This window comes from Mustelus asterias, chromosome 19 (genome assembly GCF_964213995.1).
Source record: "Mustelus asterias chromosome 19, sMusAst1.hap1.1, whole genome shotgun sequence".
Classification (NCBI taxonomy): Eukaryota; Metazoa; Chordata; class Chondrichthyes; order Carcharhiniformes; family Triakidae; genus Mustelus; species Mustelus asterias.
Genome location: NC_135819.1, coordinates 46,016,587 through 46,033,867, shown reverse-complemented (window position 1 = coordinate 46,033,867; position 17,281 = coordinate 46,016,587). Strand labels below are relative to the sequence as shown.

The following is a 17,281-nucleotide window of genomic DNA, read 5'->3' as shown; positions in this document are numbered from 1 at the left end:
CAAAAACTGAGGAGCAGGGAGTTGGCAGAATCAGCAGACCTCTTGGGGGCAACTGCCTGCATACGTGTTGCTATACAGGCACCAAATAGTCAACATGACAACTTTGTGAACAGGAAATCCTTCCACTTCCTGAAGGTGCAGATGGAGTTTGACCACACCAAGGCTTTCCTGCCCGTCTGTGCACAGTACCCTGGAAGCTGCTATCAATCATTTATCCTGAAGAATTCGCAACAGTCTCAGCTTTTCTGAATGTCCATCCAGGCCTATGGTTGCTTTCTGTGGGATAAGGTGTTATCCCTTAAGGAGATGACTGTTAGATGGCCACAAGCATCATCTGAACTCAGCTGTAACAACAGCTTGTGGTTAACCCAGAGAACAATAGAACAGGATATTGGCACCATGGAAATGTTCTTCAGGTCGGCACGGTAGCACAATGGTTAGCACTGCTGCTTCACAGCTCCAGGGACCTGGGTTCGATTCCCGGCTTGGGTCACTGTCTGTGTGGAGTTTGCACATTCTCCTCGTGTCTGTGTGGGTTTCCTCCGGGTGCTCCGGTTTCCTCCCACAGTCCAAAGATGTGCTGGTTAGGTTGATTGGCCAGGTTGCAAATTGCCCCTTAGAATCCTGAGATGCGTAGGTTAGAGGGATTAGCGGGTAAATATGTGGGGGTAGGGCCTGGGTGGGATTGTGGTCGGTGCAGACTCGATGGGCCGAATGGCCTCCTTCTGCACTGTAGGGTTTTTATGATTCTCTATGAGGTCATCAAGGTCACATTTGATCGAGTATGGCATCAAGGAGCCCTAGCAAAACTGGAATCAATGGGTATCGGGGGCAAACTCTTCGCTGGTTGGAGTCATACCTGGTACACAGGCAGAATGTTATCGTAGTGGAGGATCAGTCATCTTAGCTCCAGGACATCTCTGCAGGAGTCCCTCAGGGTAGTGTCCTAGGCGTAACCATCTTCAGCTGCTTCATCAATCACCTTCCCTCAATCGTAAGGTCAGAAGTGGGGATGTTCGCTGATAATTGCACAATGTTCAGCACCATTCGCGACTCCTCAGATACTGAAGCAGTCAATGTTCAAATGCAACAAGGTCTGGACAATATCCAGACTTGGATTGACAAGTGACAAGTAATATTCGTGACACACAAATGCCAGGTAATGACCACCAATAAGAGACACTCTAACAACCACCCCTTGACATTCAATGGTTACCATCACTGAATTCCCCACTGTCAACATCCTTGGGGTTACCATTGACCAGAAACTCAACTGATCTCGCCACATAAACACGGTGGCTACAAGAACCGGTCAGAGGCTAGGAATACTGCGGTGCGCAACTCGCCTCCTGACTCCTCAAAGCTTATCCACCATCTACAAGGCACAAGTCAGGAGTCTGATGGAATACTCTCCTCTTGCCTGAATGGGCGCAGCTCCAACAACACTCAGGCTTGACACCTCCCAGGGCAAAGCAGCCTGCTCGATTGGCACCACATCGACAAACATCCACTCCCTCCACCACCAACGCTCAGTAGCAGCAGTGTGTACTATCTACAAGATGCACTGCAGCAATTCACCAAAGATCCTTAGACAGCACCTTCCAAACCCACTTCCATCTGGAAGGACAAGGGCAGCAGATACATGGCAACACCACCACCTGCAAGTTCCCCTCCAAGCCACTCACCATCCTGACTTGGAAATCTATCACGATTCCTTCGCAGTCGCTGGGTCAAAATCATGGAATATGCTCCCTAACGGCATTGTGGGTCAACTCACAGCACATGGACAGCAGCGATTCAAGAAGGCAGCTCATCACCACCTTCTCAAGGGCAACTAGGGATGGGCAATAAATGCTGGTCTAGCCAGCAAAATCCATGTCCCATGAATGAATAAAAATAAAGGTGCCTTGTCCATCCCACAAGAGTTCTAATGTATTCCCTTGCACTCCAAACAATAGTGGTGTGCAGCTTGCTGCACTGTATGGTACATCAGAGGGGACTGCAACTAGAGGGGGCAGAAGGCACGCTAAAAGTTACAACAACTAAGAAGGAGGAAGTTGATGGTGAGGATAGGGTGGTAAGAGTTGGTGCAGGCACGATGGGCCAAATGGCCTCTTTTTGCACTGCAAGGATTCTATGATTCTATTCTGTGATCTTAAGATGGCCCCTGTCCAGGCTTAGGAGGGGAAACATGGCAACATAGGAAGTAGGAGCAGGAATGGGTCACTCAGCCCCTCGAGCCCGCTCTGCCATTTAATATCATGGCTGATCCCCTCTTTGTTTATCAGAAATCTATCTATCTCTGCCTTAAAGAGAGTGGCAATGGCAGACAGGCTGAGGGGCCAGGCCCGAGCAGCCATGGCTGATTCTTTGCAGGAGTTGCTCATTGCTAATCACCCAGGCTGCTGGAAGCTTACATTTTACATCAGCCAGGTGAGCAGCTTCGACGCTTCCTCAGGGAAATGCCTATTTTCAAAAAGAGAGAAACCAGCAGCACATGCTGAAAGTCAGTGCCAGCAATATGGCTGGAAACATGACCACCATCATCTTTGGCCTCATTATAATGCGCAAACACCCTGAGAAGTCTTAGACAACCTGGTCCCTGGTCAATGAGCCAGTCAACCACTATCCTGTGCCTATTCAAACTACGCCACTGTGCCAAGAGAGACAGTAGGAAACAAGACTTTACACCCACGACCTTCAGACATGATTGCATGTGTTAACAATGCCACAGCCACTGTGCTTTGTACTGGGTGAGGCCATGTCTCTGATACAACAACTCCTTTAATGACCTTCCACATCTACCACTGGTGTCCAGTTACAGGAGTGTGTGACGTCTGCAACGTGCAATGCTGCCCATCGCCTCTGATCACTTGGAAACAATGGCTTCCACCACCTGGAAGACCAACGTTTCAAAGGTAGATAGGAAAGCACACAGACGTGATTCTCTGGAACATTCTTGGCATTTTCACATGCAGAACATCTACTTAACTGAATGTGTAACACTCAGCTGTGGATGACTGCTTTTAACACAGCACCCGTGCCTCAGCTGCACTTAGATATTGTGTATAGGGATGGGCATGTTGTTCTCCCTTGCTGGCCCATCCGTATCTGAGTCACACTGCTGTGCTCTGACAGTGAGGATCCTGGTCAAGCTTCAATTGCATTAGCTCACTCTGAGCACTGAGTGCCGTCCATACCTGGTCTGGCCTACATGTGACTCCAGAGCCACAGCAATGTGATTGATTCTCAACTGCCCTCTGAACAAGGGCAACTAGGGATGGGCAATAATGCTGGCCAGCCAGCAACACCCATGTCCCATGAATTAATTTTTTTAAGAAGTAGAAAGAGGATAGGTGGAAGGGAAAAGGATCCCGGCACATGCGGTGTTGTCATTGACTTGGGTACAAACAACACTAGGCACTCTGGGTACTCAAACTTCTAATCTTTATTACTCATGCACAAGGAGAACACACATGCAGCGTAATGCACTGCTAAGTGTTCTGTCAATTCATACAGACAATTAACTTCTCCCTTCACTCCACAGCTGCTGGGTGCTGTTTGCAACTGGCTGAATTTTTTGGTTTTAGTTCAGATTTCTAGCATCTGCAATATTTTGCTTTTAGTTACATGAATACATGCCCTCAAAAAATAATTGGTTCTCAGTTCGGTGCATACATTGCACAGTTTGGCCTATTTTTCTTGAGAGTACATCTGGTTTTAGTTCCAAACGTAATGTGGTAACAAAGCAAGAAGTCAACATAATAAATCACAGGACGGCATGGTGGCACAGTGGTTAGCACTGCTGCCTCACAGCGTCAGGGACCCGGGTTTGATTCCTGGCTTGGGTCACTGTCTTGTGCGGAGTCTGCATGTTCTCCCTGTGTCTACGTGGGTCTCCTCCGGGTGCTCTGGTTTCCTCCCACAGTCCGAAAGATGTGCTGGTTAAGTGGATTGGCCATGCTAAATTCTCCCTCCGTGTATCCAGAAAAGCGCCAGATTGTGGCGACCAGGGGATTCACAGTAACTTCATTGCAGTGTTCATGTAAGCCTACTTGTGACAGTAATAAATAAACGTAACTAAACTTGTAATTAGCAGCTATAGTTAATTACAGCAAATGAGAAATGAGCAACTTTCTAACCTTTCATTTGCATACCTAGTCCACCAACCATAGCGTAGCTTTTTGCCCATTCTTATCCAATAGAAAATGATCTCCTTCTAACCCTTCATTATCATAATATGTCACCATATCTTGTTTTTTGGTATTTGTCATGGTAACTTGTCTTTGTTTCATCCTGTGGCCAAGGCCGGGAATGTTTATGAAACTGACACAGAGTTAGACTAGTCTCTTTGAATACGCAACCGCTGGCCTCACCTGAGGCCTTGTCTGATAATAATCACTTTCCATTCTTGCTGACAAAGTTGCCTGCCATAGTTGTTGTATCTTAATTTCCACAGTGTGTATCAGTCACCCCCTGAGGCATAATAGTTACCTGAGCTAATACAGGATATCATGAGCAGCTGCTGTTGCAAAGGTGCTAAGCTATGGCTATGCCTTGTGAAGTGTTTCCAGTCTTAACCTGGTTCGGTGTTCTCCTCCATTACAATGCGAATTGGCAACAGCAATTACTATATTTTCCAATGGAAAGCCCATGATGGGCCATCTGTTCCAGTCTGAGCAGCCAGTTGGACAATTATTGCAGCTTGTACTGTTGATTGACATCTTATACAAGCGGCCTCGTACACTTCCTGTCTGACAGCAGGAAATCCTTAACTCCTTTTAACTCCGACTGAGTTCACATAGCCCACACTGGGCCCGACTCCACATCACAACTACTTCTGGAATGTTGTGCTTCCTCCCACCACCCCCTGAGCAGTAATCAAAATGATCTGGGCAGTTTCTCCTGAGTTGGCTTTGCAAAGTCGGAAATGTTCCCAGAGTAAAAATTCAACCCTCAATATCACAGAGCAACTGAAGCACATCCATTTTATAATTATCCTGTATGTTAATTGCCATGGTGCACTTTCTGCGTGCTAGTGCTTTCCTCTAGTGCAATATACATCCCCTTGATTTATCTGATGATTCATCCATGTGCTATCTTAGATAGCAGTAAGTGCCCGAATCAGCCACTCAGCCAATCAGCATAGCCTTTGACTCCTAGTAGGGGTGAGGAGTGGATGGTAGGGATGTTTGTGGACAGGCCATGGGGGCAGGGATCATCAGTGGGATAGTCCATAGGATAGGGATCAAATTTGCAGGGAAATGTCAAGTTACTGGTCAGGTTAGCAATTGTGGCCCATCCTGGATTGCCCTTGAACTGAGCGGCTTGCCAGGCCATTTCAGAGGGTAGTTAAGAGATAACCACATTGTGTGAGTCCATAATAACAGATGAGGTAAGGATGGTTTCCTTCCCTAAAGGACATCAGTGAGCCAGATGACTTTTTACAACAATCGATGATAGTTTCATGGTCCCCCATTGCTGAGACCAGTTTTAAATTCAAGATTTTATCAATGGAATGTAAATTCCCACCAGCCTGCCAAGGTGAACATATATCCCCAGGGCATTAGCTGGGCCTCTGGATTATTAGTCTATTGACATTGCCACTATGCCACCCTCTTCCTGTATGGGAGATATTAACCACCCAAAGACTGAATGGGGCTTTGATTGTCTTAAAGCCAAAGTGGCAAAGGAATTTTTGATTCACAAGATCAAAGATTTTATTCATTAAGGAATTTCTGAAGTGTGCTCTGAAGAACTTTATTGATTAGTATGTTTCCTGCTGGATGAAGAAGGAAGCATTTCAGGATCCATTCATGGGGATTGATACAGAAAGAGAAATCTAAAGCATGCAGAGGGTGAACATACGAACAAGGAGCAGGAATAGGCCATTCAGCCCCTCGAGTCTGCTCTCGCCATTTAATAAGATCATGGCTGATCTGATAGTAACCTCAATTCTGCATCCTGCCTTCTTCTGATAACCTTTCACCCCCTTGCTTACCAAGAATCTATCCACCTCGGCCTTAAGAGTATCCAAAGACTCTTCTTCCACCATTTTGACAGGAAGAGAGTTCCAAAGACTCACCACAGAGACATGTTTTTGCCTCATCTCCATTTTAAACGGATGACCCCTTATTTTTAAACAGTAACCCTTCCCTAGTTCTGGATTCTCCCACAAGAGGAAACATCATCTCCACATCCACCCTGTCAGGACCCCTCAGAATCTTGTACGTTTCAATCAAGTCACCTCTTACTCTTCTAAAGTCCAATGGATACAAGCCTAGCCTGTCCAACCATTCCTCATTAGACAACCCTCCCATTCCAAGTATTAGTCTGGTAAACCTTCCCTGAACTCCTTCCAACGCATTTTATTTCCTTCCTTAAAGGTGACCAATACTGTACACGGTACTCCAAATGTGATCTGACTCATGCTTTATAGAACTGAAACATAGCCTCCCTACTTTTGTACTCAATTTCCTTCACAATAAATGGTAACATACTATTAACTTTCAATTACTTGCTGTTCCTGTGTACTAGCCTTTTGTGAATCATGCACTAGAACACCCAGATCCCTCTGTATCACAGAGTTCTGCAGTCTCTCACTATTTACATAATATACTACTTTTTAATTCTTCCTGCCAAAATGGACAATTTCACATTTTCCCATCTGTCAGATCTTTACCCACTTACTTAATCTATCCCTTTGTGGCCTCCATATGTCCACTTCACAACTTACTACCTCTCTTTGTATCATCAGCAAAGCTGACAACCATACCTTCTGTCCTTTCATCCAAGTCATTTATATAAATTGTGAACAGTTGAGGTTCCAGCACTGGTCCCCATGGTGCACCACTTGTTACATCTTGCCAAGCTTATAAAAACTTATTTTTTGCCTACTCTGTGCTTCCAGTTAGCCGGCCAATCTTCTATCCAAGCCAATTTGTTAGCCCCTATAACAGGAGCTTTTATTTTCCACAACATTTGAAGTGACACCTTATCAAATCTGTTCTGGATGGGGTGGGATAAGTGGAGGGGAAAATAAGAGAGAAAGGAAGAGAGAAAAAAACTAAAGAAAATAAAAAAGTCGCTTCTGTATTGTTTGAAAGTGCTGGAACTGTCAGTGCCTAACCTGTTTGAAATTATGTACCTACCTATGGAGTTGTTTCCACTCTGTTGTTGGTCAAACACGTCTCAGTTTCATTATGATGTGCCATTAAATCTATTTCCTTTAAACTTGCTCCAAGTGCAACCAAAATCTGAGCAATTCTGTTACAATTTTTGGCTAAATCAAATATTTAGTTTTATAATTTTTTTTAAACAAAGTGATGAATGCTAAATAATTTTACTGAATATTACCAAACAGTGACATCACTTCAAAAGTACTTAATTGATTGTGAGGTGCTTTGAGATATCTTGTGGCCACGGTGTTGCCGATTGTGATTAGATGTATTCTTGGAAGTTTCATCACTAAGCAGGCGAAGGCCTAGTGGTATTATCGCTAGACTGATTAATTCAGAAACTCAGCTCGTGTTTTAGGGACCCAGGTTCGAATCCCGCCATGGCAGATGCTGGAATTTGAATTCAAAAAATCTGGAACTAAGAAGCTACTGGTGATCATGAAACCATTGTCGATTGTCAAAAAAACCCATCTGGTTCAGTAATGTCCTTTAGGGAAGGAAATCTGCTAGTCTGGCCGACCTGTGACTCCAGAGCCATTGCAATGTGGTTGACTCTCAACTGCCGTCCAAGGGCAACTAGAGATGGGCAATCAGCGATGCTCATGTCCCATGCTTAAAAAAAAACATGACTTCCCCCTACACTGCAGACAATAGTCGGCCAACATATCCAACCTTGTGACGTACTGCCTTCCTATGCCATTTGGAAAGCAAAAATACTCATTGCCCAAGTGGTTGATGCTTCACTGTCAGCTAAACAGCCATTTCCCCCCATTTTCAGTATTTCAATATCTTATAAAGAGAAATGTTCAAATAAAATGTCATATGAAAGCAATCTCTTTTTTAATGAAAGGATGATTTTTCTCCAGTGTTGCAAATAGCAGTGCCTTCAATTCTTGGAGACTCTAGGTCAATGGGGGGTTAGCACCCAAATCATCAAGGAAAGCAGTACATATATGCAAGAGTCTTTGAAGAATGCAGCATGCTATCCTTATTTGGAAGCCCACCTTTTGCTTCTGTCCTTGGGTCTGACCAAAGCCATGTTGAATGTAGATTAAATGATGATCTCATTGGACCATAGTTTGCTGTCAAAATAGCGTAAGGTTATTTAAATTCTCTGCTAATTGGACCCAATGATGCAGCAACTTCAGGTATTAAATGGTTTATCCCGAAACTTCTTTGTGTCCTTTTGAATGGTTTCAGACATGATTTCACTGTCACCATGACCATGAAGAGTAAAATCCTGAAAAGAACTATGACGTTTGCTGGACTTGTACTGAGATTTGACGAGCAAACGTAAATGCAATTTGTCCATACATTATTGCTGTGGATGACAGGGGGATTGGAGCTGAGATTAAGTTAGAATCCTTGATAAGGAGAAATGGAAGCACTTTGACTGAGGTTATGTATACTTGTCTCATTGAAAACGACGTGAGATTTAACCTGCTCAGATCAAGAGGAATTTTTGATTCCCTGTGTTGCTTCAATGGGCCTGTCACAATGATGTTTTGTAAGAGCACAGCATAAGATATTGTGTCAAAAGTGATTGGGCCTATATATTGCTTTAACAAAGAATATGCTATCCAAATACACAAGAGAAGGGTTATAAATATCAAGCTAATTATTCAATTGATTTGAAGATGAGCAGTAATAGTAATATGGTTTGAGCAGAAGTCTAATTAGTCCCCTGGACATTGTTCCAATTATGAGGTTTATAAGATTGTTATGTTTCAAGACTGTGCTTTTAATTTAAAGTAAAATGAAGAGGGTTAATGTACTTGTTCTGAAGTCTGCCAGACAGCAAGCCTGGGTGGTTTGATTGTTAGAAATTAAAGAGAGGCCATATTGTTTTACTTGGAAAGAGGTGCAAGATATTCAGACTTGAAGACAACAGCAAAGGCAGCTGTAATGCCAGTGGACAGACTGAGAGTCTCCAAGGCCCAGGGAAGTGCTAAGAATATCAACTTGTGAAAGGATATACTTTGACCTGTTCATTCGATTCCAGGATAGAATAGAATTGGGGTCTAAAGAATAGCTAATTAGTCATTCTAACTGGATACAAGGCCCATGTGATTCACGTTGTCAAAGGGATGGGTGCAGAGGAGGCCATTGTGGAGATCAGATTAAAGGCTTTCCTAAGACTATGCAGATTGGTAGCCTAGTCTGCTGGGGCCTGGGAGAGAGGAAGCAGCTGGGAGCTGAAAATTTTTGTGGTTCACCACGATTGCAGGTGGCAGCTCATGCTTGCATTGTAAAGGTCAAATTTGTGAGGAGTTAAATTAAAGTTGGAAGATACGCCTCACTTTTGTTAGAGGAAGGATCTCCAGTAACACTTGCACCATGAAGGACAGTTCTGGGGTTAGAAGTTATCAAGCTGAGAAAAGAACAGAAGTAAAACTTTGAAAACAAAGAATAATTTTGGACTGACTCTGGGAGAATTGAATGTCTACTTAAAGGAGAGTGTAATGTATACCCAATGGTGTTTTTTTTCAGTTGTGTTAAATATGTTCTGTAGTTTTAAAACATAAATTGCTGACAACAATGGTATGTATTCAATAGTGCTTTTAGCCTGTTTCTTACAGTAAATATCTTAAAACCTGAAATCTTGTCATGTGTTCAGCTATTAACTGAAAGCCTGAACTTTTTCAAATTATCAGTCTCTATGAAAATCATAACAACGTGATCTAAAGTCACTGGGACTCACTGTTTGCTTTTTAAGACCCATTGTTCAAGAGGTTGAATAAACTGGGCCATGTTATTTAATGAGCAATCTGACTGGAATTATAATTTCAATAGTTATAAAAGTAAGTGTATAGATTTCATAATTAATTGTCCTTTTTGTCCCAAATCTTTCTTTCATTGAGTTTACTCAGTATTTTATACATCCAACATAATCTCAGAAAGGAACAAAATGGCAAGTAGAAATAGTCAATTTGATTAATGTGCCTATCTAGACAAGCTTGGAGCAGCTAAAGGTGCATGGTTTATTTACATCACAAACAGTCAGTCTGCTTATCTGACAGAAATTTGCTCCAATTATATTTTGGTAAGATCGGAGCTATTGTTTACAATCCCCAAACTTTGCTCCCTAGTTATCGACAGCATTCCTCTCCCTGTCAACTGTCCGAGACTACAGCACTCCATTTTTAACCTTGGTATCTTATTTGACCATGTAATGAGCTTCCACTCACCTCTTCATGCCATAACTAAGATCGCCCATTTCCAACTCCAGAACATTGTTCATCTTCCGATCCTGCCTCAGACATCTGCCTCTGAAAACACTCACTCCTGCCTCTAATACCTCTTATCTTGACTATTCCAGTGCACTCCCTGGTTGCTCTCACACATTTTATCCTCAGAAGGTCTAATACAGATAGGAAATGAAGATCTAATACAGATAGGAAATATACAGTAAATGGCAGAAGTTTTAGGAGTATTGATAGGCAAAGGGATCTGGGTGAACAGGTACACAGGTCACTGAAAGTGGCAATGCAGGTGGAGAAGGTAGTCAAGAAGGCATATGGCATGCTTGCCTTCATCGGCCGGGGTATTGAGTTTAAAAATTAGCAAGTCATGTTGCAGCTTTATAGAATCTTAGTGAGGCCACACTTGGAATATAGTGTTCAATTCTGGTCGCCACACTACCAGAAGGATGTGGAGGCTTTGGAGAGGGTACAGAAACGATTTACCAGGATGTTGCCTGGTATGGAGGGCATTAGCTATGAGGAGAGGCTGGAGAAACTTGGTTTGTTCTCACTGGAGCGACGGAGGTTGAGGGGAGACCTGAAAGAAGTCTACAAGATTATGAGAGGCATGGACAGAGTGGATAGTCAGAAGCTTTTTCCCAGGGTGGAAGTGTCAATTTCTAGGGGGCATAGGTTTAAGGTGCGAGGGGCAAGTTTTAAAAAAGATGTACGAGGCAGATTTTTTACGCCGAGAGTAGTGGGTGCCTGGAACTCGTTGCCGGGGGAGGGAGTGGAAGCGGATATGGTAGTGACTTTTAAGGGGCATCTTGACAAGTACATGAATGAGATGGGAATAGAGGGATATGGTCCCCGGAAACGTAGGGGGTTTTAGTTAAGTCGGGCAGCATGGTCGGTGCAGGCTTGGAGGGCCGAAGGGCCTGTTCCTGTGTTGTAATGTTCTTTGTTCTTTGTTCTTTATTCTTTGTTCTTTGTAAATGTGAAGTGATCCAAAACTCTGCTGCCCGTCTTAATTCACACCGAGCCCCGGTCACCTGTTTTTTAAAGTTTATTTATTAGTCACAAGTAGGCTTACATGAACATTACAATGAAGTTACTGTGAAAATCCCCTAATCGCCACAGTCCAGCGCCTGTTCGGGTACACCGAGGGAGAATTTATCATGCACCTAACCTGCACATCTTTGGACTGTTGCCCTGTACTTGCTGACTTACATTGGCTCCCAGTCATGTAGTACTTTGAATTTAAAATTTTCATCCTGTTTTCCAGTACCTCCATGGCTTCACCCCTCCCTCTCTCCCACATCGAATTCTGGTCTCTTCAGCATCCCTGATTTGAATCACTCCACTGTTGGTGGCTGTGGCCCCAAGCTCTGGAATTCCCTCCTTATATCTTTCGACCTCATTTTCCTCCTTTGGGACACTCTTTAAAGCCTGACTCTTTAATCGTCATTTGTCCAAACATCTCATGTGGCTCAATGCCAAATTTTGGTTCATAAAACTTCTGTGAAGTTTTATTACATTAGATGTATTATGTAAATATCAGTTATTGGGCCACAACTTCCTGGTTTCCCAGCATTGTTGGACTCGGGGGTACCCCAGTGATGTGCTCATATGTTCCCAGGTAAGGATTTACCTGGTAATTGGCCAGAAGGGCTAACGTGCATTGAACAATTGCACAGGGCTGGGAACCATCTGACAAAGTGATATAAATCGTTGACTTTGGATGGTTCTGCCAGTTTCACATTCATAGTTACTCTGAAAGAGTTAGAAGGAGATAAAAACACTTTAAACGACAGATTAAGACCCAAACAGAGCCGCACATGGGGCCTCCCTGATCCCCACGGTACCTCCCCCAATCCCCACCAATCCCCCCCATCCCCCACCCACCCAATCCCCCCCAATCCCCCCAATCCCCCCCACCTCTCCCCCCCCACCTCCCCCCCCACCTCCCCCCCCACCTCCCCCCCCACCTTCCCCCCCCACCTTCCGCCCCCCACCTTCCCCCCCCACCTTCCCCCCCACCTTCCCCCCCACCTTCCCCCCCCACCTTCCCCTCCCACCTTCCCCCCCCACCTTCCTCCCCCCACCTTTCCCCCCACCTTCCCCCGCCTCCCCTCCCATCTCTCCCCCATCTCTCCCCCCATCTCTCCCCCCAACTCTCCCCCCATCTCTCTCCCCCCCATCTCTCTCCCCCCCATCTCTCCCCCCCCAATCCTCCCCCCCAATCCTCCCCCCCCAATCCTCCCCCCAATCCTCCCCCCCAATCCTCCCCCCCAATCCTCCCCCCCAATCCTCCCCCCCAATCCGCCCCCCCAATCTGCCCTCCCCAATCCCCCTAATCCCCCCCAGTTTAAGTAGTTTTTGAGATTGGTCCCATGGGCCACTTGTCTTTGCTGGTACTGGACTTTGTTCCCACGTTCCTGATCATTTTATTGCATATGATTTTTTTAACTTTGGGCCCAATATTTCCATCTCATTTTTTTCTCCTTTCTTGTGAAATGGCTCCTGCTGTTGCGCAGTACCATGGGTTGTTCCCTGGTACCTTGCAGAAGGGCCTTTGTGGTTAAACACCAATATCTTTCACATATTTCCTGGACATCACGACCTGCCCTTGTGTCTCTGTTTTATCTCCTGTGTCCACAGGCAGAAGGGAAAACCTGGAAGATGGCCCAGGACTAGAAGACTTCCCAACACTATAGACTTGAGATGTTTCTTAATTGAGACAGGCTAACAAACAGGGAAGCAAATTTAAACACTGCTTTTAAAACCCATTTATATTTCCAAATGGTCAAAAAAAATCCCAAACCATGGTACTATGGTTTAGGTAAGGGGAGACAATGGCCTTTGATGCGCTATCAATAAGGCGAAAGACTACCGATATGCCAATATAAGTGTAGGCTTTTATTCACAACAGAATCAGGAGCAGATCCCAACAAATAACCGACCGGGACTGAACAAGGGGGAGGAGACAGCCACCTTTATACTAGGTGCTGAGGGGAGGAACCAAACTGGAAGGGGATGTGTCCAGGTATGACAAACACACACAACGGTGGTCCATATAGGACAAAGGCACAACTGAGGTCCACCACAGCCTTGTTTGCAAGTCTTAATTGGTAATGATGGTATTATTGCTACTCTATTAATCCAGAAACTCAGCTAATGTTCTGGGGACCTGGGTTTGAATCCCACCACAGCAGATGGTGGAATTTGAATTTGATATAAAAGATAAATCGGGAATTAAAAAAATAAATCTGGAATTGAGAATCTACTGATGACCATGAAACCATAGGCGATTCTCGGAAAATCCCATTAGATTCAATAATGTTTGTTATGGAAGGAAATCTGCTGTACTTACCTGGTCTGGTCTACATGTCACTCCAGAACTACAGCAACGTGGTTGACTCTCAACTGCCCTCTGAACAAGGACAACTGGGGGTGGGCAATAAACACTGGTCAGCCAGCAACACCCATGTCCCACGAATGAATGAAAGAAAAATGAGTACTACTTATCCATGTCACAATTAAGACTCACAAACGAGTCCAAACCTATCTTCACCTTTTGTCAAAATAAACTCATTTTCCAGTAGAGGTCACTGGAGATTAATCACTTTTATTCTGAAATATATCTTCTTTTAAATTTTGTTTTAAATCCTCTTTTAAGTATGCTAATCATCCTGATTCACATGATGTCATTTGCTGTGTAGGTGAAATGTATCTGTCTAGTCCCGTTACGGAAAAAAAGATTAATTAGACTGGGCTTTTATTCTGTGGAGTTTACAAGAATGAAAGGTGATCTCGTTCAAACATTCTTAGAGGGCTTCAGAGGGTAGGTGAAAGAGGGATGTTTCGCAGGGCTTAGTGGGGTGGAGACAGGGTGCTTTCTGGAACTAGGGGGACACAGTCTCAGAATAAGGGCAGGCCATTTCAGATTGAAATTAGGTGGAATTTCTTCACTCAGAGGGCCGTGAATCTTTGGAATTCTATGCCCCGGAGGGCTGTGGAGTTGTTGTAATTCAGTTGTTGTAATTCAGTTGTTGAGTAGGTTTGAGACAGAGATGGATAATTCTTAGATATTAAAAACATCAAGGGATACAGGGACAGTGCAGGGAAATGTTGTTGAAACCAAGGACTAATTGAATGGCCGAGCAGGCTCAAAGAAGTGAATGGCCTACTCTTGCTCCAATTTCTTCTGTTCTTAAAAAATATGTTAACTGTAATATTTATCACTAATTGTGCATTACAAATATAATTTTTTTCCCCTGATTACCAAAGTGTGTAAATTCACCATGTATTAGGATACGGAGACACAGAGAGCTAAGGAAGTTCCAATTTCAGTCTCTGATCTGTGAATAATTAGTTGCCAGGATATTGGTAGATTTCAAAATTGCCCTTGGCACCTAAAAGAAAAAAGGTATTCTAAGCAGTTTTTGTAACTTGTGGCATGTGGGGGTTAATGTCCGTGCTGAAATTCCACGAATCTTTCAATAAAACAGCTCTCAACGTTTCCGTGGACTGCTTGTTACTTTCTGTGGAGCAGCAGGATTTTATTTCAGAAGAAACAAATTGCCTTGAGTGTAAGGAGACGGATGTTTTTACATCAGTATTCAATGCTGCAATGTCATTCCATTCCTTCAGGAAAAGGTTTTCTTAATCATTCACACTTATGTTTAAGTGGTTGGATTTGTTCAGTCTTCTGCATTGCATGCTTTTAATTACCGCACGGTTAAAACCAAGGAATCTTTGTTGGTCCTGGCACTAACAGTATTAGTGAAATGATTGCTTTTTGCGTTATCTGATCTGTGAAGAATTTATTTTTAATTCCACGAGCCAAGTCTCTGGTCTACCACTAAGTCGTGCAGTACAATCCACAGCAACATTTGGATCACATGTTACCTATGGCATTGTGGTGCCTATGACATACTACTGACATTGGCACTGGTACTGACACTGACATCAACCTGTCGCTGACAAGGTGGTGCAGTGGTTAGCACTGCTGCCTCACAGCGCCAGAGAACTGGGTTCGATTCCTGGCTCGGGTCACTGTCTATGTGGAGTTTGCACATTCTCCCCGTGTCTGCATTGGTTTCCTCCGGGTGCTCCGGTTTCCTTCCACAGTCTGAAAGATGTGCTGGTTAGGTGCATTGACCCGAACAGGTGCCGGAATGTGGCGACTAGGGGATTTTCACAGTAACTTCATTGCAGTGTTTATGTAAGACTACTTGTGACTAATAAATAAACTTGGTTTCAGATAAAGCTCGGCACAACATCGTGGGCCGAAGGGCCTGTTCTGTGCTGTACTGTTCTATGTTCTATGTTTACTTTCTACTTTACTGTCGAGAACAGACTTGTCCAGTGTACGGCCCGAGGGCAAAATGCGGCCCTCGGCGCCCCTCTATACAGCCCCCGGAGCCAGTTTTCAAAATGCCAGTTAAATAGATATGTTCTAATGGAAGAATCTGCATGGAGCTGCTCCTCCAATCACAGGCCGTTTCGTTCCCGTGTTTGCTGCTTTTGAGCCAATTCGCAGCAAATGTGGGGCGAGAAACAATTTTGTAATTTCTAAGTATTAAACTCCAGTACTCATCTTTATTTATTTATTACTCCTTGTTTTTTTACTCAGCAAGTTGTTTCCCTTCACATCCCAGTTTTTTTTATTGAGATACATGTTGTGCCAAATGTTATCTTTCCGAAATTTGCGCATCTTGAGTGAGAAAAGTTTTGAAATGTGGCCCCTCCGTGTGAAAAGGTTGGACAAGCCTGGTCCAGAACAGTGCATGACATTGTGTTATATTTTTATCACAGTCATGTATTGTACTTTACCTCTTGTCACTCCTGCAGAGTACATACTACTGGCATTGTGTTTTATTGTACATGTTGCTGCAACAATATTGTACATGTAGTCACAGAGAAAGCTCGAAATATTGAACAAGTCAAAGAACATCCGTTGAAAGAGAAACACTGTTAACATTTCAGGTCGATGACATTGTTCCCTTTAAGACTTTAGTTATGGCTTTGTACTCTGAATTAAATTCCAGGTGATTTCTCCTGTTTATGTTTTGACCCTTATCTTGTAGGGATGTTGTTCTGAAGCTCCTGCAGTACGAAGCCTCCACCAATGTGGCAGATAACAAGGGTTGCTTTCCACTCCATTTGGCTGCTTGGAAGGGGGACATGGATATTGTGAAAATTCTAATCCACCACGGGCCATCCCATTCGCGAGTCAATGAGCAGGTGGGCTCTGCATGTTTGGTGCTTCCTGTTTTTTTTTTTAATGCATTTTGAGTACAGATTGATTTATAATTCCCTGATTTTATTATCTGATGGACATTAAATACTTATGCTTGAGTAAGATTCATTCCAAAGTTTGAAACTCTGAAATACTGAAACTGATCGATTTTAAGCAATCATTTTCAGGTTCCACAATAGGATTAAGTAAACTTTTGAAACTTGTACAAAGAAAGTTATATAATTTCCTCTTTCTTATTTCTGTGGTACACAAGGTAGATTTTCATCTGTTCCCATATGGAGTTTTTAGCTGCAATAGATTGAGAGGTGCCGCTCTGCATCAAGCGTGGCTGAGCAGGAACCTCTTCTGCTCTTCCCACCAGCCATTGGCATGCTGGAGGATACTCAACCTGTTTGGCCGCATAATGAATGTACCTTCCTTGGCCCATCAAGTCCTGGGGTGGGACTCGAACCCAGAGGTTCTGGGATGTCACCCACTGCATCACAAGACTCTTTCTTACATTTTCCATAAAATATGGTTGCCTGGCGCCTTTAAGTTTGGTGCTACAGGTGCCATTTTGGGTCCTCACTGTATCTCCGTTCTTCTGGTGCAAGTGACACTGGATGTCATTTTGAATGGAATAGTGTGGATTCTGGGAGTGCGCCCTGGATGCATGC

General features: G+C 43.9%; 1 protein-coding gene across 2 annotated transcripts in view; it reads left to right on the top strand.

Annotated features, from left to right (window-relative positions):
- anks1b (ankyrin repeat and sterile alpha motif domain containing 1B) overlaps positions 1-17,281 on the top strand; it is a 591,188-nt gene that overhangs the window by 5,806 nt on the left and 568,101 nt on the right. For both annotated transcript variants that reach the window (XM_078235472.1, XM_078235471.1), the window contains exon 2: positions 16,453-16,609. In XM_078235472.1, coding sequence (XP_078091598.1) covers positions 16,550-16,609 — 60 coding nt within the window. In that variant the 5' untranslated portion in view covers positions 16,453-16,549. The remainder of the gene's footprint in view (positions 1-16,452; positions 16,610-17,281) is intronic.